The sequence below is a fragment of the Anolis sagrei genome, chromosome X (assembly GCF_037176765.1).
Source record: "Anolis sagrei isolate rAnoSag1 chromosome X, rAnoSag1.mat, whole genome shotgun sequence".
Lineage (NCBI taxonomy): Eukaryota > Metazoa > Chordata > Lepidosauria > Squamata > Dactyloidae > Anolis > Anolis sagrei.
The window spans coordinates 6,299,833-6,322,704 of NC_090034.1; the positions used below are offsets into that span (position 1 = coordinate 6,299,833).

At 44.5% G+C, this 22,872-nt stretch overlaps 1 protein-coding gene across 1 annotated transcript in view; it reads left to right on the forward strand.

Moving 5' to 3' along the window:
• The first annotated feature begins 364 nt into the window (after window positions 1–364).
• The window catches only part of LOC132782171 (cytochrome P450 3A9-like), a 34,350-nt gene continuing 11,842 nt past the window's right edge, over window positions 365–22,872 (forward strand). Inside the window, exons 1-8 of the mRNA XM_067473498.1 lie at window positions 365–486; window positions 10,647–10,740; window positions 10,853–10,905; window positions 13,125–13,224; window positions 15,534–15,647; window positions 20,656–20,744; window positions 21,553–21,701; window positions 21,810–21,937. Of these exons, the coding sequence (XP_067329599.1) occupies window positions 416–486; window positions 10,647–10,740; window positions 10,853–10,905; window positions 13,125–13,224; window positions 15,534–15,647; window positions 20,656–20,744; window positions 21,553–21,701; window positions 21,810–21,937 (798 nt within the window). The 5' untranslated portion in view covers window positions 365–415. The remainder of the gene's footprint in view (window positions 487–10,646; window positions 10,741–10,852; window positions 10,906–13,124; window positions 13,225–15,533; window positions 15,648–20,655; window positions 20,745–21,552; window positions 21,702–21,809; window positions 21,938–22,872) is intronic.

Sequence of the window (22,872 nt, forward strand, 5' to 3'; positions counted from 1 at the left end):
GGAGAGAATGCTTCTAGAACATGATTGCATACTCCGAAAAACCTACAACAACCCAGTGATTCTGGCCATGAAAGCCTTCGGCAATACACTTCAAAAGTACTAAATATCCAAACTAGATCCGAATCAAGGGTATTTCCGCATCAAATGCACAAGTCTAAGTCATACAATGTGATGCAACTTTCTCAGCTGACTCAGGTTTCCAGGACAGAAGTGTAACTCCACCTCTCCCTTATTGAACAAATCAAAACAACTCCAAGCAACCGGGTGCAATCCAGCCTTCCAGTCCAGGACAAGAGATTACATAAGTCATTGTGAAATTTCTGCCCTTTGCTCCAAGTGAGAAGAGGATATAAACCCAGCAGGATCACAGCTGGGATTAAAAGAAGAGGAAGAGCTCTCAACAGGTGAAACCAAGATGGAGCTTCTCCCAAGCTTCTCCATCGAGACGTGGTCACTTCTGGTTGTCTTGCTGGGACTTCTATTGCTGTACGTATTCCTTCAACTAATTGTTTGTATCGCATCATTTTGGAAGTTATTATTAACATTAATTGACTGCGAGCAAATTGCAGATGAAATGGGGCAGAACTCTGTCTTTTCCTCAAACACATCATTGTGCGTACAATTTTTTGCAATTACCTTGTATTGAATCAACTTTGCTACCTTCCTGTGCTTGGAAAGTTACTTTCTAGTAATAGGATCTTTAGTTTCATGAGTCATAGTAGTGTCTGGAAAAAACAATTGCTTCTGGAATGTATTGTTGAAGGCTTTCATGGCTATAATCACTGGGTTGTTGTAGGTCTTTGGGGCTGCATGGCCATGTTCTTGAAGCATTCTCTCCTGACTTTTCTCCTGCATCTCACAACCTCTGAGGTCTCGCAACCTCTGAGGATGCCTGTCATAGGTGCAGGTGAAATGTCAGGAGGGAATGCTTCTAGAACATGGCCATATAGCTCCAAAAACCTACAACAACCCAGCTTTTGGAATGCTTCTGGAGCATGGCCATACATTATCCGGAGTTTTGGAGTGAGATGTCATTTGTACGCAGATGATATTTAGCTCTATCATTCCTTCCCACTTGTAATATGTTGTCTGGGCTCGGCCTCATGTAAGCCGCTCCGAGTCCCCTTTGGGGAGATAGTGGTGGGGTATAAATAATGATGATGATGATGATTATTATTATTATTATGGAAGCTGCTCAGGTCCTAAACCGGTGCTTGGCAGCTGTGACAGTCTGGATGAGGGCAAACAAATTGAAATTGAATCCAGACAAGACAGAGGTCATCCTGGTCAGTCGCAAGGCTGAACAAGGCATGGGGTTACAACGTGTGCTGGACAGGGTCACACTCCCCCTGAAGAAACATGTCTGCAGTTTGGGAGTGATGCTAGATTCATTGTTGAGTCTGGAATCTCAGGTCTTGGTGGTGCCAGGGAAGCTTTTGCACAACTAAAACTTGTGCACCAGTTGCACCTGTACCCAGGGGCGGCTCAACCCATTACGCAAAGTAAGCATTTGCAGTATAGTTGATTTTGCTCAGGGGTGCTCCTGAGGCGCTCTTGGGGGAAAATAGACCTTGACATATATGAGTTGTAGTTACTGGGATGTATAGTTCGCCTACAATCAAAGAGCATTCTGAACTCCACCAATGATGGAATTGAACCAAACCTGGCACACAGAACTCCCATGATGAACAGAATATATATATCCGTGATTGGTTGGGGGGGGGGGGGGCAAAATACTATTTGCTTACCATTGAAAATTACCTAGGGCCGCCTCTGCCCATACCTTGGGAAGTCAGACTTGGCCACGGTGGTCGATGCTCTCGTTACATCCTGAATAGATTACTGCAATGCATTCTACATGGGGTTGCCTTTGAAGACTGGTCAAAAGTATGATAGCTGGGACCCTATGCTGGTTGTGCACCTTGGGACAGAATTCATGAAGGGAACACATGTGCGAGATAGCGCAGTGAGTGAGAGACGCAGCTGCAAGAGAGGGAGGAGGAGGGCATCTACGGCTTTCACGTCCTGCCCTCCTGGAGCCCCGGCTCCTCCACTGTCAGAAAGCAGGCAGGGGAACGCTCAAGAAGAGGGGGAGTAGCGGGGAGATCCAGTTCCTGCCACTCTGTTACCACCAGGGCTTGTAAAAACCTTCCCCGGCTGCCAGCACACTTTCTGCCCTTCAAAGAAAGCTGCCCCAGCAGTTGGGAGCAGTCCAGGCGGACTTCCCTTCATTAATTCTGACGTGCATTGCGCAACCAGCGTACGGGTTCCAGCTATGCGTAGGGTCCCAGCTATCATAGTTTTGCCCTAGACTGCTCAGAAGCTTCAAGTAGTCCAATGGACAGCAGCCAGGTTGCTCACCAGAGCATTTAACACCTCTGCCACGCCAGCTCCTCTGTCGCCAATCTGCTACCAAGCACAATCCAAAGTTCTGAATAGTTCTGGCCCAGCTTACCTGTCTGAACATATCTCCTGCCATGAACCATTGTAAAGTCATATATATATATATATATATATATATATATATATATGATGTGCTGTGGTAATAATATAATATATTGTATACACATATAATATTGATAAACATTATAATGTAATTCAATATAATACTAATAATAATACAATATAAGAATTATATTTTTATATTACACGTAATATTACTAATAATATTACAGTATAGTGGTATAGTACAATATAGTAATACATAATACTAATATTGTACTGTGTTGATAATATAATATATTGTATACACATATAATATTGATAATAATATAATATAATAATAATAAAATATAATAATTATATATTTCTTATTACAAGTAATATTACTAATAATATTACAGTATAGTGGTATAGTACAATATAGTAATATATAATACTAATATTGTGCTGCGTTAATAATATAATATATGGTATACACATAATATTGATAATAATATTATAATATAATATAATATTAATAATAATACAATATAATTATATATTTCTTATTACATGTAATATTACTAATAATATTACAATATAGTGGTATAGTACAATATAGTAATAAATAATACTAATATTGTGCTGTGTTAATAATATAATATATGATATACACATATAATATTGATAATAATATTATAATATAAGACTAATAATAATACAATATAATAATTATATATTTCTTATTCCATATAATGTTACAGTATAGTGGAATAGTACAATATAGTAATACATAATACTATTATTGTGCTGTGTTAATAATATAATATATTGTATACACATATAATATTGATAATAATATTATAATATAATACTAATAATAATGCAATATAATAATTATATATTACTTATTACATGTAATATTACTAATAATATTACAGTATACTGGTATAGTACAATATGGGAATCTATGTTACTAATATTGTGCTATTGTAATAATATAATATTGTTCTGTCGCGCGCTGGGCCTCTAAAGAATTTCCTTTAGAACAGGACGTGCAACCTTTGCCCAGCGGGAAGCCAGGGGGCCCAAGGAGAAGTTCTCAGAGGTTTTCCACCACAAATGACCTTTAGATGGCTTGTGAAGTATAACAAAGTCTTTTATTAATGAACAATCAAACAGAAACTTTTCTTGTCTTCAATAAAGCTAAACAAATGCTTCCAAGCTTTATGCAACTGGTAGCTTCCTAATCTTGCCCACGAAGGACAGGCAACTGTCTTCAATAACTTCTTCTTTACTTTAAAGGAAAATTCCCTTTTTAACTTCTCCCAGGCTGACTGTAATCTAACCCTTACTGATGTGGGCTCCGCTACCAGGTCGAACTGCATCTCGAAGCACCGAGTGGACCTACCAGTAAAGGCTTAGATACTCTCCAGCGGGAGTTCTTTGGTCTCTAGGGCTGTTTTCCTGGAAATCTTTGGAGACTCTTAAGATTGTTTCCCCCTGGAAAGTCTTAATGCTCTTAAGACTGTTTCCCCCCGGAAAATCTTAAGGGTTGAAGCTTTTGTACAGGGGAAGCTTGCATACGTCCTGTACATTAGCTTTCCTTGCTGAGACTAACTAAAAATGGCTCCCTTCTCTTCCCAATTGCCCTGAGCAAGGGGTGGAACCAAAACTTAATGATGATGGACAGGTGACTTGCCCTATGATTGCAACCAAAGGAAGCCACCTTTCTGCAGAATCCCTGAAACCTTGGACTGCAAGCAAACATTTAATACAAAGCAAATAAAATTGGAGCGCCTGGTACAGCCGTACCAGAACAAATATATTGTATTTACATGTAACTTGTAAGCTGCTCTGGGTCCCCTTTAGGGTGAGAAGGGCAGCATATAAATGTCGTAAATAAATAAATAAGATTGATGGGAGAAGCCCTGCTCTCGGTCCCACCATCCTTAAAAACGCATCAAGAGACATGGCCTTTTCAATGGTGGCCCCTCGTCTGTGGAACTCTCTACCCAGTGACATTAGATTGGCCCCCATCCCTCTTGTCCTTTAGAATGAAACTCAAAACCTGGTTATGGGACCAAGCATTCGAACAGTAGAGGCAACCATTTAGATTGAGACTCAATTTGTGCGGATGACAATGGACTGACCTGGACTACCATTCAAAACCTGCGCGATTTAAACAATGTTTTAGTAATTTTAAAGCATTGACGAATAGGTTTGATTGCTTTTATAATTTATTATTGTTCTTGGCACTGAAGCCGCCCTGAGTCCCCCTCCAGGGGAAAGAAGGACGGGATACAAATATTTAAAATAAATAAATAAATACAGCCCGGAAAACTCACAGCAACCCAGTCATTCCGGCCACGAAAGCCTTCAACAACACATTAAAACGCTTGTTAGAATGGTTTAAAACCACCCTTGAAAAGTTTTCTTGTTTACCGTATGTTGTTTACACTTATAAAAGACCATTATGGGATAAATGGCTGTTGAAATAATTCAGTGCAAAAACGATACAGGTTATAAAACCTTCCTTTTTCAAAGGAAGTATTGGGTGGGTGGTGGGTGGTGGGTGGGAGAAGAAGAAGAACTCGGCTAACTAAACTTGACAGGTTTGGTGTAAGGATGGCTCAGGAATAGGTAGGCGTACTCTGAACGCAGGAATTATCACAAGAAATTGAGAAGAGAAACAGCGAGAACATCGAGGACTGGCTCCTCTTACTTCTGGAGTGGATGCAAATCCACTTTGGGTTTTAGTCCGAACTTGGGATGTGTTTTCCTGTCACAGTGATCCCTCTATTTATATAAATAAAAATGTAATGTTCGTTTGTGGGGTTAACAGAACTCAAAAACCACTGGACAAATTGACACCAAATTTGGATACAAGACACCTAACAACCCACTCAAAAAAATTGATTTTGTCATTTGGGAATTGTAGTTGCTGGGATTTATAGTTCGCCTACAATCAAAGAGAATTCTGAACCCCACTAACGATGGAATTGAACCAAGTTTGGCACACAGTTCTCCCATGGCCATCAGAAATTACTGGAAGGGCTTGGTGGGCAGCGTCCTTTAGATTTGGAGTTGTAGTTCACCTACATCCAGAGAGCACTGTGGACTCAAACAATGATGGATCTGGACCAAACTCTACATGAATACTCAATATGCCCAAATGTGAACACTTGTGGAGTTTGGGGAAAATAGAATCTTGACATTTGGGAGTTGTAGTTGCTGGGATTTATAGTTCACCTACAATCAAAGAGCATTCTGAACCCCACTAACGATGGAATTGAACCAAACTTGGCACACAGTTCTCCCATGACCAACAGAAAGTACTGGAAGGGTTTGGTGGGCAGTGTCCTTTATTTTTGGAGTTGTAGTTCACCTACATCCAGAGAGCACTGTGGACTCAAACAATGATGGATCTGGACCAAACTCTACACGAATACTCAAAATGGAGCTAGCCTTACAGAAGTTCCTTGACTACAAAAGTAGAGGAAAGCATGTATATTTCTTTTGTCTCCTAGGCTTGTTGAAAGAACTTTAATCTGTTTGCGGGCATTTTTTTTTACTAGAGTGTCCCGAGCTTTTATGAGGACCAGAAAACTATAAATCAGTCAATAAATAAATAAGCAAACCATAAGAGGTCCATCTCCTTTTGCATTGAGACGCCCCTTAACAAAATGAGATATGCTTTCAGCATTGTGGCTTCCTCACTTAATTTAATGTGAAGCATAATTAAATTAGTTGTATTGTTATTAATTGCCATAACTAATCATGATAATTACTCCCATTATAATTGTTGCTAATTGATGGATAGAGCCCTACATACTGGTAGTATCGATTTAATTTCTTTATTCGTCAGATTGGTATCCCAGCTTTCTGTCCGTGAGATCAAGGCCGACAACATTTTACCTGCACTTTAATTGTGATGGCTCAACACTATGGAATAATGGGAGTTGTAGTTTCATAAGGTCCTTATGCTGGTGTCTCATCAAGTTACACATCCCATAGCATTGAGCCTTGACAAAATGGTATCGAACTGCATTGGTTCTATAGTGTAGATTTGCTTCTCTAGGTCCTCCACAACATTGTGGGATGTGCTTTGGCCGAAGGTCCAAAACATAATAATTTGAGATGACAAAAATAGAATTCTTATCAACAGATCATATTACTGCAAGGATTTGGAATGGATTTCTTCTATAGCAGTGGTTCTCAACCTTCCTAATGCCGCGACCCCTTAATACAGTTCCTCATGTTGTGGTGACCCCCAACCATAACATTATTTTCATTGCAACTTCATAACTGTAATATTGTTACTGAATCATAATGCAAATATCTGATATGCCAGATGTATTTTCATTCAGTAGTCCAAATTTGGCACAAATACCCAATACATCCAAATTTGAGCACTGGTGGGTTTGGAGGGATTGATTTTGTCCTTTGGGAGTTGTAGTTGCTGGGATTTATAGTTAACCTACAATCAAAGAGCATTCTGAATTCCACCAATGATGGAATTGAACCAAACTTGGCACACAGAACTCCTATGCACAACAGAAAATACTGGAAGGGTCTGGTGAGCATTGACCTTGAGTCTTGGAGTTGTAGTTCACCTATCTCCAGAGAGCACAATGGATCTAAACAATGATAGATCTGGACCAAATTTGAATTATGGTGGGTTTGGGGGTGGGGGGTTTGTTTTGTCATTTGGGAGTTCAGTTGCTGGGATTTATAGTTCACCTACATTCAAAGCACATTCTGAATTCCACCAATAATGGACTTGACGCAATCTTGACCAACAGAAAATACTCGGAGGGTTTGATGAGCATTGACCGTGAGTTTTGGAGTTGTAGTTAACCTACATCCAGAGAGCACTATGGACTCAAACAATGATGAATCTGGATCAAACTTGACACAAATATTCAATATGCCCAAATGTGAACACTGGTGGAGTTTGAGGAAAATAGACCTTGACATTTGGGGGTTGTAGTTGCTGGGATTTATAGTTCACCTGCAATCACAGAGCATTCTGAATCCCACCAATGATAGAATTGGGCCAAACTTCCCACACAGAACCCCAATGACCAACAGAAAATATTGTGTTTTCTGATGGTCTTTAGCGACCCCTCTGACACCCCCTCCTGACCCCCAGGTTGAGAAACAGTGTGAATATTTGGGATGGAGGTCTACTGTGCAGGTGAATGTTGCACTCTGACACAGAAACACCTTTTCACCCAGCATCACACAAGAGACCAATAGTTCTATCCAAAAATGTTTATTGAAGAAAACAGGTGAAAAGGGGAAAAGGCAATTCCAAAAGGGTCAGGAGAATAGCAAATATAAAAGTAGCAAGAATCCAAAAAACGACAAAGTATATAAAGTCAAGGGCGCCAAAATCCACAGTGTTACTGCAAGCGTAAATCCATAAAAATGCATCAGAAAATTTTCCAAGGTAAACCCTTCCAGGAAACATAGGCATGAACTAGAACATGAAACTTGAAGATACTAGAATCATGAACTTGAGAGCTGAGGCAGCCATCCTTTGGCAATGTTGTCTCCTCTGAGAAGCATAAGGCTAACATCACTCAATTTAATCCCGATCAAGTACCCATGAGATCATGCCGAACACACCTGGACTTCAAGGCCTTCTCGCGAATTCTCTCAGAATGTCTAATTAATCTGTTTTTCACTCCCTCCATTCTCAAACCTAATCTGGCTTCTTGGGAAAACTCCCCATCGGCCAAAGGGAATTGGTTTCACTATCCTTGGTTGCCTAAGAACAATCACAGGCCCCTCATCCTCTGACATGTCCGAAAATTCAGAGAAATCTTCAGCCACTTGCTGAGCTACAACAGCGAAGTTTTCAGAAAATATAGCTTATATGTAGTTGCCTCAGGCTGCCATATAATGCTGTTTGGAACGGCATTATATGGCCAATGTAAACCCATATAATGCAGCCTAATTCACCCTCTATAGTGCCATATAAGGCAGTTTAAAGGCACTGAGCTGCATTATATGCTTAGCTTAGGCGATCCCTTATTGTCCGAGTAGGATAGTCTTCCAAGATCAGTGTACTGGTCTTGGTGACTGTGGAGCCCTATTCTTGACCTGCATGTTCTCCTGCAGTGAAGGCATTGGTTTCCAGGTGGAAGGCAGTTGGCTTGACGCGCCTTCCTCTTGGCACGTTTTTCTCTTTCGCCCTCCATTTGTGCCTCTTCAAATTCTACAGCACTGCTGGTCACAGCTGACCTCGAGCTGGAACGCTCAAGGGCCAGGGCTTCCCAGTTTTTGGTGTCTATGCCAGAGTTTTTAAGGTTGGCTTTGAGCCCATCTTTCAATCTCTTTACCTGCCCTCCAACATTCTGTTTTCCGTTCTTGAGTTCGGAGTAGAGCCACTGCTTTGGGAGACAGTGGTTGGGCATCCGGACAACATGGCTGGTCCAGCAGAGTTGATGGCGGAGGACCATCGCTTCAGTGCTGGTGGTCTTTGCTTCTTCCAGCATGCTGACGTTTCCCTGCCTGTCTTCCCAAGAGATTTGCAGGATTTTTCGGAGGCAACACTAATGGAATTGTTCCAGGAGTTGCATGTGACATCTGTAGACAGTCCACATCTCGCAGGTGTATAGCAGGTTTGGGAGGACAATGCTTTATAAACAAGCACCTTGGTCTCCCTACGGAGGTCCCGGTCCTCAACCACTCTCTGCTTCATTCAGAAAAATGTTGCACTCGCAGAGCTCAGGCGGTGTTGTATTTCAGTGTCAATGTTGACTTTTGTGGAGAGCTGGCTGCCAAGGTAGCGGAAATAGTCAACATTTTCTAATGTTACACCATTAAGCTGTATTTTTGACATTTCAGAAGATATAGCTTGGGTGTAGTTGCCTCAGGCTGGATCTACACTTTTTGGAACGGCATTATATGGCCAATGTAAACCCATATAATGCAGCCCAATTCACCCTCTATATTGCCCCCATCTTTACTCCCATATAAGGCAGTTTAAAGGCACTGAATTGCATTATATGACAGTGTAGACTTGTATAATGTGGTTCAATGCAGACAAACTGCATCTATATGGCAGCATAGATGAGGCCATACTGAATGCATCAGGCACTGGCTCACACGAGAAGCTATACAAGGCCAGGTTAGTACTTGGAATGGAGACTGCAAGGGAATACCAAACATGGCAGGCTGCAATTCAGAGGAAGGAAGGAATGAAACCATTCTTGAGTATTCCTTGCTTCAGATAACCTTGCGAATTTCAATGATTCACGTTAAGCTGACAAACCTCTTGAGCACACATACTTGACTATAGCGTGTGTACGATAACGTTTACATAACAGACTTTCCCTGCTAATCACCTGTACTGGCACTTCTCTCAATGCCATTTTGTTATTTTTCCCTTCATGGTTCCTGGAGGTAGGGCTTTATATCCATGTTTGGAAACAAGGGATTGGTGGCTTCTTATCTGAACTGCCTTATGATTGCTTTGTACCAAACATTGTAGGCATGGATTGGGATGCCCTGTATCCACAGTTCCAAACAATGTTTACATGACTTCCAGCTGACTGTTGACTTATGGTGGGGGGGGGGGGGGGGAGGTAGTCTCAAGAATTTTGTAGGATTTTCTTTAGGTCATATAAGGCATATATACAGGCCTATAATGCATTGAGCTGCATTATGTGGGTCTACATCAGGCATGGACAAACTTCAGCCCTCCAGGTGTTTTGGACTTCAACTCCCACAATTCCTAACAGCCAAATTTGGTCCAGATCCACCATTGCGTGAGTCCACAGTGCTCTCTGGATATAGGTGAACTACAACTCCCAAACTCAAGGTCAATGCCCAGCAAATCCTTCCAGTGTTTTCAGTTGGTCATGAGAGTTCTGTGTGGAAAAATAGGTTCAAATCAATAGCTGGTGGAGTTCAGAATGTATTGTCGAAGGCTTTCATGGCTGGAATCACTGGGTTGTTGTAGGTTTTTTCGGGCTATATGGCCATGTTCTGGAGGCCTTCTCTCCTGACGTTTCGCCTGCATCTATGGCAAGCATCTGAGGATGCTTGCCATAGGTGCAGGTGATATGTCAGGAGAGAATGCCTCTCGAACATGGCCATATAGCCTGAAAAAAACTACCACAACCCACTTAAAGCATTAGCTTGCAGATCTTAAAGCTTGAGGCAATCGTATAAGGAGATAATATCGCATCTTCTCTCTCTCACCCAAACAGATATGGGGTCTGGCCATTCGGTGTGTTCGGCAAACTAGGCATCCCAGGTCCCAAGCCTGTGCCTTTCTTGGGAACTCTCCTTGCGTACCGCAAAGTAAGTAATTCCTGGAAGAACCTGTGTACCTTCTGTTTGTGAACTTTCCCAGAGCGCCCAGCTCCATCTGATCCGCCAAGGCGATTAATGGTCTTAAATGTTTTCCCCTCAGGGTTTTGTGAAGTTTGATAGCTGGTGCTTCCAGAAATATGGGCGAATCTGGGGGTAAGTGATCTTTTATTACAAGCTTGTATTTCTCAGGGAAGCCGCCGTCCTATCGTGGCAATAAACTAAGCGCAAGGAGGACATACTCTTCCCCGTCCCTCAAAAAAAGCCCTTAATCTGTAATTGGATCAGTTTGGTGGAATCTCGGGTAAAGGCTCCAGCAAGCTATCCATGTTTGTTTACCACTGGCGGTCCCTATATTCTATTGCTTACCTTATAAACCTCTGTAATCCTCTCTCCATTTCTCTCTCTCTCTCTCTTTCCCTCTGACTTCTATTTCATTGCAATTCTCTGCTGATTCACACAACAATCCTAACCCAGAGGAGAGTGTGGTTGGCTGGTAGTTAGCATTTGAGCTTAGTGCAAAACACCATCAGGGTAAAGTATTGTCGAAGGCTTTCATGGCCGGAATCACGGGGTTGCTGTAAGTTTTTCGGGCTGTATGACCATGTTCCAGAAGCATTCTCTCCTGACATTTCGCCTGCATCTATTATTATTATTATTATTATTATTATTATTATTATTATTTGCTGCATTTGTTGACCGCCGTTCTCAGCCCTAGGGCGACTCACGGCGGTGTACAACATATAAAAGACAATTTACAATAAAGCCATAACGAAATATCAACATATCAAATATACCACAATAATATAATTACACTAAATAATCCGCTTCGTCTCGTCGTAGAATCATAACCAAACTCGTAATCCATATTCCGTTCCAGTCGTCAATTACCAATTATTGTAGCACTCAGTTAAATGCCTTCTCAAATAGCCATGTCTTTAGGCTCTTACGGCAGGCATCCTTACAACCGCTGAGGATGCCTGCCATAGATGCAGGCAAAACGTCAGGAAAGACTGCTTCTGGAACATGGTCATACAGTCTGAAAAACTTACAGCAATCCCTCAGGGTAAGTCAGCCTTCTCCAAGCCATACCTATCAAAGGTTTTGGATTCTACTTCATCCCGAAATATTTTATTTATTTATTTATTTATTTGGGGTTCTTCTACCCCGCCCTTCTCACCCCGAAGGGGACCCAGGGCGGCTCACAACAGCAAGGCACACTTAGATGCCTGCTACACAAAACAATCATCACAAAATTACAACAGTTCATAGTTCCCACAATACAAGCCATTATCCCACTAAAATCAGTAAAATCGATAAAATCAATAAAAACAATACAAACCTAATTCTTCCTCCTACCCTATCAGTATACAATAACTCATAGATCCGTTTTTGATTCCACTTCGACAATCCTGCTGATCTTGTACATCTGATTGTCTTATTTAGTTGTCTTATGGTTGCCCAAAGGCCTGGTTCCACAACCATGTCTTCACCCTCCTCCTGAAGGAGAGGAGGGATGGTGATGTTCTGATTTCCCCCGGGAGTGAGTTCCACAGGTGAGGGGCCACCACTGAGAAGGCCCTGCTTCTCGTCCCCACCAGCCTCACTTGTGACAGTGGTGGGGTCGAGAGCAGGGCCTCCCCAGATGATCTCAAACTCCGGGGTGGGACGTACAGGGAGATACGTTCGGACAGATACGCTGGACCGGAACCGTACAGGGTTTTGTAGGTTAAAACCAGCACCTTGAATTGTGCTCGGAATTGAACCGGCAGCCAGTGGAGCTGGCATAGCAGGGGGGTGGTGTGCTCCCTGTATGTCGCTCCGGTGAGCAATCTGGCTGCTGCTCGCTGGACCAGTTGAAGTTTCCAAACAGTCTTCAAGGGCAACCCCACGTAGAGCGCGTTGCAGTAGTCTATTCGGGATGTGACAAGAGCATGGACCACCGTGGCCAGATCAGACTTCCCAAGGTACGGGCGCAGTTGGTGCACAAGTTTTAATTGTGCAAAAGCTCTCCCGGCCACCGCCGAGACCTGGGCTTCCAGGCTCAGCGATGAGTCCAGGATCACTCCCAAGCTGCGAACCTGCGTCTTCAGGGGGAGTGGGACCCCATATACTCAGTTGGGTGTGATATGGAAGTTGTGGTCTGGTGCATTGCGTTATTTATTTATCATGTCAGAAGTAAATTGAAAATACAGTTATAATGTATTTTTACAAAACATAAACAAAGTTAAAACTTGGCATTATACTAAATGTCCTTTGAGCAGAAGCTGGCCACTTGGAGAGCATATTGTTTTGGATGTGGATATGAAAAACTGTATTGTACTTAAAACACACAGTCAACCGAATTTTCACGTATTTCTTTCTTCTTAATTCAGGATTTATGATGGCCGACAACCTGTAATAGCTGTCCTGGATCCTGCTATTATTAAGGCAGTGCTAGTGAAGGAATGTTACACCACTTTCACCAACCGACGGGTAAGCCTCCGTATTTTATTACAATAGTGCATATTATGGTGGGAGCGTGGAGCCAAGGATCATTCTGAGCGAAGTTGGGGTTGGTGGAGGAGTGGACAACTTCACCCCCAAATGTCAAGTGTGAGCTGATGCACACAGCTGCCACTCAAATATCTCCAAAGGCTTTTGCAGCTGGCGCACAAGTTTGAGTTGTGCAAAGGCCCTTCTGGCCACCGCTGACACCTGAGCATCAAGTGATAGCGTTGAGTCCTCCTGGACTCAACACTATCACTTGATGCTCAGGTGTCGGCGGTGGCCAAAAGGGCCTTTGCACAACTCAAACTTGTGTGTCAGCTGCGACCATACCTCATGAAGTCTGACTTGGTCAGGGTGGTCCACGCCTTGGTTACATCCAAGCTGGACTACTGCAATACGCTCTACGTGGGGCTGCCCTTGAAGACGGCCCGGAAGTTTGAACTGGTACAGCAGGCGGCAGCCAGGCTCCTTACTGGAGCAAACTATACTTACTTACTTACTTTACTTACTTACTTAGGCGATCCCTCGCTTTCCGAGGATGATTGTCTTCCAGTGTTCTTGTGGGTCCGTATGTGGCTGTGGAGCCCTATTCTTGCTCTGCATCTTCTTCCACAGTGAGGGCATCGGTTTCCAGGTGGAAGGCGGTCTCGGTCGGGGTTGGCTTGACGCACCTTCCTCTTGGCACGCTTCTCCCTTTCGCCCTCCATTCGTGCCTCTTCAAATTCCGCAGCACTGCTGGTCACAGCTGACCCCCAGCTGGAGCGGTCAAGGGCCAGGGCTTCCCAGTTCTCAGTGTCTATTCCGGAGTTTTTAAGGTTGGCTTTGAGCCCATCTTTAAATCTCTTTTCCTGTCGTCCAACATTCCGTTTTCCGTTCTTGATTTCGGAGTAGAGCAACTGCTTTGGGAGACGGTGGTCGGGCATCCGGACAGTGTGGCCGGTCCAGTGGAGTTGATGGTGGAGGAGCATTGTTTCAATGCTAGTGGTCTTTGCTTCTTCCAGCATGCTGACGTTTGTCCGCCTGTCTTCCCAAGAGATTTGCAGGATTTTCCGGAGGCAACGCTGATGGAATCGTTCCAGGAGTTGCATGTGACGTCTGTAGACAGTCCACGTCTCACAGGCATATAGCAGGGTTGGGAGGACAATAGCTCTATAAACAAGCACCTTGGTATCCCTACGGATGTCCCGGTCCTCAAACACTCTCTGCTTCATTCGGAAAAATGCTGCGCTCGCAGAGCTCAGGCGGTATTGTATTTCGGTGTCCTTACTGGAGCAAACTATAGGGAGCATACAACACCCCTATTAAAACAGCTTCATTGGCTGCCGATAAGTTGCCAAGCCAAATTCAAGGTGCAGGTCATGAACTATAAAGCCCTAAACCAGTGGTTCTCAACCTTCGTGACCCCTTAATACAGTTCCTCATGTTGTGGTGACCCCCAACCATAAAACAGTACTAATGTTGCTACTGTTATGGATCGTAATGTCGGGTTGGGGGTGGGATTGATTTTGTCATTTGGGAGTTGTAGTTGCTGGGATTAAGAGTTAACCTATAATCAAAGAGCATTCTGAACTCCACCAACAATGGAATTGAACCAAACTTGATACACAGAACTCCCATGACCAACGAAATTACTGGAAGGATTTGGTGTGCATTGACTTTGAGTTTTGGAGTTGTAGTTCACCTACATCCAGAGAGCACTCAAACAATGATGGATCTGGACCAAACTTAACATGGATACTCAATATGCCCAAATGTGAACACTGGTGGAGTTTGGGGAAAATAGACCTTGACATTTGGGAGTTGTTGCTGGGATTTATAGTTCACCCACAATCAAAGAACCTTCTATACCCCACCAATGATAGAATTGGGTGAAAATCCCACATGGAACACCCATGACCAACAGAATATATTGTACTTTCTGATTGTCTCTGATTGTCTGACACCCCCTCGTGACCCCCCCAGGGGTCCCGACCCCCAGGTTGAGAAACACTGCCCTAAACAGTTCTCCGCGATTGCATCTCCTTCTGTGAACTGGCACAAGCTCTAAGATCTTCCGGGGAGGCCCTCCTCTCGGTCCCACTACCGTCTCAAGCGTGGTTGGTGGGGACGAGAGAGAGGGCCTTCTCGGTGGTGGCCCCCCGCCTCTGGAACGCCCTTCCAAGGGAAATAAGACAGGCCCCATCCCTCCCCTCCTTTCGTAAGAGCTTGAAGACCTGGTGGTTTCAACAAGCATTTGAAGATGTTTATTATTATTATTATTATTATTATTATTATTATTCCTTTGTCACTTCTAGAATTTTGGTGCCACTGGGGTCTTGAAGTCGGCGATTTCCTTGGCGGAAGATGAACACTGGAAGAGGATGCGGACTGTGCTTTCCCCGACCTTCACCAGCGGGAAGCTGAAGGAGGCAAGGAAAAGAGAAAGATGCGATTGAAATTATGACCACTGGCTGGAATCCATATCCATAGATACAAATGTATATCCCATAGTTCTTATTAATCATAATCATGGCACCAGAGTAAGCGTTGCATTGGGATCCCAAAGTAAGCCCAAGGAAATGGTTGACCTCAGTGGGCATCCTAACCCAAAAGCATTGCAAGAATGTGGCCAAAATGGCGATAGGAAGTGGTATGATGGGACATCAGGTTGCCATTTGGGCTTCCAGGTGGAAGGTGGTCCTGGTCAGGGTTGGCTTGACGCTCCTCCTTATTCGTGGCACGTTTCTCCCTTTTGCCCTCCATCCGTGCCTCTTTGAATTCTGCAACACTGCTGGTCACAGCTGACCTCCAGTTAGAACGTTCAAAGGCCATGGCTTCCAGGTGGAAGGTGGTCCTGGTCAGGGTTGGCTTGATGTGCTTTCTTACTCTTGGCATGTTTCTCCCTTTTGCCCTCCATCTGTGCTTCCTTGACTTCTGCAGCACTGCTGGTCACAGCTGACCTCCAGTTAGAACACTCAAAGGCTAGGGCTTCCCATTTCTCTCTCAGTGTCTATGCCACAGTTTGTAAGCTTAGGTTTAAGCCCATCTTTGAATCTCTTTTCCTATCTATCCTAGCTATTTTTCCTGTTCTTGAGTTGAGAGTATAGTATCTGCTGTGGGAGATTTATTTATTTTATTTATTTACTTCACTTGTATACCACTATTCTCAGCCCTAAGGCGACTCATAGCGGTTTACAACAGTCATGCACAAACAAAGCGAACAATCAATGCAAAAATTCAATGCGGTATCAACAGGTAATTAAAAACAGTTAACACAAAAACAAGCTAAGCAATTAACAATAATAGACAATCAGTCAATTGGCGTCTCATAACTAGAATCATGATCCAAAGTCGTAGTTCCATTTCCTAAAATTCATTGCACTTTTTATTCAAAGGCCTGTTCGAATAACCAAGTCTTCAGATGTTGATTGGGCATTCACACAACGTGACTCTGAGAAATATAATTGCTCTGGGCCAAGTTAAGCTTACTTACTTACATTGGCAATCCTTCGTAGCCTGAGGATGCTGGTCCTCCGGGTCTGGTGTCTTGGCGGTGGGTCCGTATGTGGCTGTGGAGTCCTACTCTTGATCTGCATGTTGTCCCGCAGTGAGGACATTGGTTTCCAGGTGGAAGGTGGTTCTGGTCAGGGTTGGCTTGATGTGCCTTCTTACTCTTGGCACATTTCTCTCTTTTGCCCTCCACCCGTGCCTCTTTGACTTCTGCAACACTACTGGTCACCGCTGACCTCCAGTTAGAGCCCAAGGATAATGATCCTCCAAGTCTAGTGTCTTGGCGGTGGGTCCATAGGTGGCTGTGGGGCCTTTCTCTTGATCTGTATGTTCTCCCGCAATGAGAACATCGTTTCCAGGTGGAAGGTGGTCCTGGTCAGGGTTGGTTTGACACGCTTTCTTCCTCTCGGCACGTTTCTCTCTTTCACCTCCCATCCGTGCCTCCTCAAATTATGCAGCACTGCTGGTCACAGCTGACCTCCAGTTAGAGCCCAAGGATGATGGTCCTCCAAGTTTGGTGTCTTGGCGGTGGGTCTGTAGGTGGCTGTGGAGCCCAACTCTTGATCTGCATGTTCTCCCGCAGTGAGGACATCGGTTTCCAGGTGGAAGGTGGTCCTGGTCAGGGTTGGTTTGACGCGCCTTCGTCTTGGCACGTTTCTCCCTTTCTCCCTCCATCCATGCCTCTTTGACTTCTGCAGCACTGCTGGTCACAGCTGACCTCCAGTTAGAGCGCTCGAGGGCTAGTGTTTCCCAGTTTTCTCTTGGTGTCTATGCCACAATTTTTAAGGTTGGTTCGTGAGTTGGGAGTATAGTGACTGCTTTGGGAGACGGTGATCGGGCGTTTGGAAAACACGGCTCCAGGGGCGGCTCAACCGTTACGCAAAGTAAGCCGTTGCGGAACACTTCATTTCAGCCAGGGGCGCCTCCTCCTCGCCCCTCTGCTGCTCCGTGGCTAAAAGGGTTCCTTCCTCCGAGCAAGAGCAGCAAAGGTGCGAGGGGGAAGCTGCCGCCGCTGAGGCCCTCTTCGGCAGGAGCCTCCTCCTCGCCCTTCTGCTGCTCCATGGCTAAAAGGTCCCTTCCTCACCAGGCTGGGCTCCTCCTTCGCCAGTAACCTCCTCCTTGCCCTCAGCGGCAGCAGCTTCCCCCTCGCCCCTTTGCTGCTCCGTGCTCCTTCTTCCCCAGGCTGGGCGCCAGGCTTGGGAGCCCAGCCTGGCGAGGAAGGGAATTTTTAGCCACGGAGCAGCACAAGGGCGAGGAGGAGGCTGCTGGCGAAGAGGGCCTCAGCGGCGGCAGCTTCCCCCTCGCCCTTCTGCTGCTCCGTGGCTAAAAGTTCCCTTCCTCCTCAGGCTGGGCTCCCAAACCTGGCACCTAGCCTGGGGTGGAAGGAGGACGGAGCATCAGAGGGGCGAGGGAGAAGCTGTCACGGCTGAGGCCCTCTTTGGCAGGAGCCTCCTCCTCGCCCCTCTGCTGCTCCGTGGCTAAAAGTTCCCTTCCTTCCCGGGCTGGGCTCCCAAGCCTGGCGCCCAGCTTGGGGAGGAAGGAGGACGGAGGAGCAAAGGGGCGAGGGGGAAGCTGCCGCCGCTGAGGCCCCCTTCGCCAGCAGCCTCCTCCCCGCCCCTCTGCTGCTCCGTGGCTAAAAGGGTCCCTTCCAAGCCTGGGGAGGAAAGAGCATGGATGGTCAAGGGGGAAGCCGCCGCCACCAATGCCCTCTTTGGCAGCGGCCTCCTCCTTGCATAGATATATATGTATACATACATATATATATATATATATATATATATATATATATATATACAGATATGTGTGTGTGTGTGTGTGTGTACACACGCACACATGCATATACATACACCGGCCTGGGCCAATTTCGGCCCTCCTTCCAGGGTCATTTGGGAATTGTAGTTGCTGGGATTATAGTTAACTACTATCAAAGAGCATTCTGAACTCCACCAATGATGGAATTGAACCAAATTTGGCACACAGGACTCCCATGGCCAACAGAAAATATTGAAAGGGTTTGGTGGGCATTGACCTTGAGTTTTGGAGTTGTAGTTCACCTACATCCCAAGAGCACTGTGGACTCAAACAATAATGGATCTGGAGCAAATTTGGCACAAATACTCCATGTGCCCAAATGTGAACACCTGTGAAGTTTGGGGGGGGGGGGGGGGAATAGATCTTGACATTTGAGAGTTGTAGTTATTGGGATTTATAGTTCAGTTACAATCAAAGAACATTCTGAACCCCAATAACGATAGAATTGGGCCAAACTTCCCACATTGAATCCCCCATGACCAACAGAAAACACTGTTTTCCAGTGGTCTTTGGCGACCCTTCTGACACCTCCTTGTGATCCCCCCAGAGGTCTCAACCCCCAGGTTGAGAAATGCTTCCTTATAGCCAACCAGACCAACTCCCTTCACCAGAGCAAGAAAACAATCAAAGCCCTCCTGACAAAGAGCCATCCTGCCATAGATATAGATAGATCTATAGGATTCAAACACACACACACACACACACACAGAAGATATAATATCATAGATGTGAAAGGGATCCCTAAAGAAGGACAATGATATGTTTTATGTTCCAGAGTAGGCAAACCAGACAATCACCACATTAACACTGACAAAGAAACAACAAGAAATACTGTTTACCCACAAGCATCAAGAAATTACATAAGAAACCAACTTTCTCATTACTTTCTTTTCAAGATGACCAGACTGGATCATAGCAACGCGTGGCAGGGGATGGCTAGCATATATATATATATATATATATATATATATATATATACACATATATATGGCATGGACCAACTTTGGCCCTCCATGTGTTTTGGACTTCAACTCCCACAATTTCAAACAACCAGTAGGAAGTCCAAAATACCTGGAGGGCCAAAATTTGTCTATGCCAATATATATCTATATATCTATATATCTCTATCTATCTATCTATCTATCTATATCAGTGATTGGTTGGGGGGGGGGCGCCAAAATACTGTTTGCTTACCATTGAAAATTACCTAGGACCGCCTCTGCGCGGCTCTGAGAAATACAATCGCTCTGAGCCAAGTTAAGCTTACTTACTTACTTAGGTGATCCCTCATAGCCCAAGGATGATGGTCCTCAAAGTCTAGTGTCTTGGTGATGGGTCCCTAGGTGGCTGTGGAGCCCTACTCTTGGTCTGCATGTTCTCCTGCAGTGAGGACATAGTTTTCCAGGTGGAAGGTGGTCCTGTACCAAACATTGCTTTGTACCAAACATTGTAGGCATGGATTGGGATACTCTGTATCCACAGTTCCAAACAATGTTTACATGACTTCCAGCTGACTGTTGACTGTTGACTGGTCAGGGTTGTCTTGACGCGCCTTCTTACTCTTGGCACTGGCTTCCAGGTGGAAGGCAGTTGGGGTTGGCTTGATGTGCCTTCCTCTTGGCATGTTTCTTCCTTTTGCTCCTCCATTTGTCCCTCTTCGAATTCCGCAGCACTGCTGGTCCCAGCTGACCTCCAGTTAGAGCGCTCGAGGGCCAGGGCTTCCCAGTTCTCTCTCGGTGTCCATGCCACAGTTTTTACGACTGGCTTTAAGCCCATCTTTCAATCTCTTTTCCTCTCCAGCAACGTTATGTTTCCTGTTTTTGAGTTGGGAGTATAGTAACTGCTATTGGGCATTCGGACAACGTGGCTCTGAGAAATATAATCGCTCTGAGCCAAGTTAAGCAAACCAGATGGTTTTGGTCCAGACATTTCCTGATGGAGAGGCTTTTTAGCAAAAAAATGCTGAAAACCAAGACACACCAGACACAAACCCACCCCACTTTGGTGTTTATCATGATTTATCCGTCTCCCACAGGCTTTTTGGAACTCATTTGCAGGTAAGAAGGGAAGCCATCTGCAGATGCTGAAAGGTGCACCTGTCAATTTGTATTTCAGATGTTCCCCATTATAAAACACTACGGGGAGGCTCTGATGCAAAACGTTCAGAAGAAAGTGGATATGGACGAGCCTGTGGTTGTGAAGGAGTAAGTCATTTGGACTTTGGGAGAGATCAACGTAGTTTTTTTGTCCATTCCGGATGAGCAATAGCCTTAAGACAAAATGCAAAATTCTGCTAGGGGAATAGCTGGAAATTCAAAATAATATTGGCCCTGTGTAGACTCTGAACAAGATGTTACCCGCAAGGTTGGAAAAGGGTTGTCGGTGCTGATAGGAGACATGCTTTGTGTTAGACATGGAGAATCTCAGCTACACTTACAATAGCTGTCAGAGGAAGATAGATAGCTTCTTTCCCGGACTGTCTCCTTGTTATCTTGTGCAATGTCTTGCTCTCTTGCCCGCAGATTGAAGGTTCATCTTGATATCAGATCTATATGAGCTTGGTACCTCTTTACACGGGGTGCATACATCTACACTGTAGACTTCTCAACCTTCCTAATGCCACGACCCCTAATACAGTTCCTCATGTTGTGTTGACCCTCAACCATAACATTATTTTCATTGCTACTTCATAACTGTAATTTTGCTACTGTTATGAATCGTCATGGAAATATCTGATATGCAGGATGTATTTTCATTCACTGGACCAAATTTGGCACAAATACCCCATACGCCCAAATTTGGTGGGTTTGGGAGTTTGATTTCGTCATTTGGGAATTGTAGTTGCTGGGATTTATAGTTCACCTACAATCAAAGAGCATTCTGAACTCCACCAATGATGGAATTGAACCAAACTTGGCTCACCAAACTCTCCTGACCAACTAAAATTATTATATCATTGATTTTGTTTACGTGCTCGATTTGAATGCTCTCTTCTGCCATCATCTCCCATAGTGTCTTTGGAGCCTACGCCATGGATGTGGTCACTAGTACCGCCTTCGGGGTGAACATCGACTCCATGAATAATCCCAAAGATCCTTTTGTCAAAGAGATCCAAAAACTCACCAAGTTTCGCTCTTTTGATCCACGCATCATTCTGTTGTGTAAGTCCACTTCTGGTTTTCCGATTACCTTCTTTTTTGAATTCCTGAAGGAGTGTTGAACTCTAGAGATCTTTCCTCCTTTTCACTGGGCATTTCCTTTCTTTGCAGTTACTTTCCCAATCTTGCGAACCGTGTTTGAGGCGCTGAACATCCAAGTCTTCTCCGCAGAAGCCGTAGACTTCTTCACAAGGTCATTTGCAAAAATGAAGGCAGCGAGAGTGAAGGAGACCAAAGAGGTAAGCACTGGGGTTGGGTGAAGAGTTTGAAGTGAACAGATTTGGCATGAAAGGGGTCTTTTGCCAGGACGGTTGTTGCACCAGGCTGTTGCTTCTGCCAACTGATGTTAATGCTCACTCACGTTCCAAAAGTTCATAAAGTTCTACCATGGCAGTGGCCACCTTGACCAGGAGATTCTGGAAGCAGAAGCCCAGAAAAAATAACTTTCTGAATGAAAAGTAATGCTTCCACCTTCGTAACACCTAAACAGATGGCAGTACTGGTATGCGACAGGTACTGACTTGTTCAGTAGACTCTCCTCTACAGTTCCATTTTGGCAGGAAGCTTTAGCATTGAATGGTTGTGTTGTTAAAGTGTGAAGTATGGAATCCTGCGCAGAGAGTCGGTCAATGCGACTTAAGCACCGTGCAGTCATTGAATTCTTGACAGCAGAAGGTGTTACCCCAAAGGAGATGCATCAGAGAATGCAAGCTGTTTATGGTGATTGTGTTGGTGTGAGTACTGTGTGTCGTTGGACGAGTAAGTTTAAAGATGTCAAGGTGGAAACATCTGACTCACATGACAAACAAAGAGTTGGATGTCCTGTGACAGCAACCACCGAGTTTCACAAGCAAAAGTTTGACAGATTCAGGACAATCATCGTATCACTCAGAGTGAAATTTCAAGCATAATCAGAATTGTATTGTCGAAGGCTTTCATGGCCGGAATCACTGGGTTTTTGTAGGGTTTTTCAGGCTATATGGCCATGGTCTAGAGGCATTCTCTCCTGACGTTTCGCGTGCATCTATGGCAAGCATCCTCAGAGGTAGTGAGGTCTGTTGGAACAGAGGTAGTGAGGTTCCAACAGACCTCACGACCTCTGAGGATGCTTGCCATAGATGCAGGCGAAATGTCAGGAGAGAATGCCTCTAGACCATGGCTATATAGCCCGAAA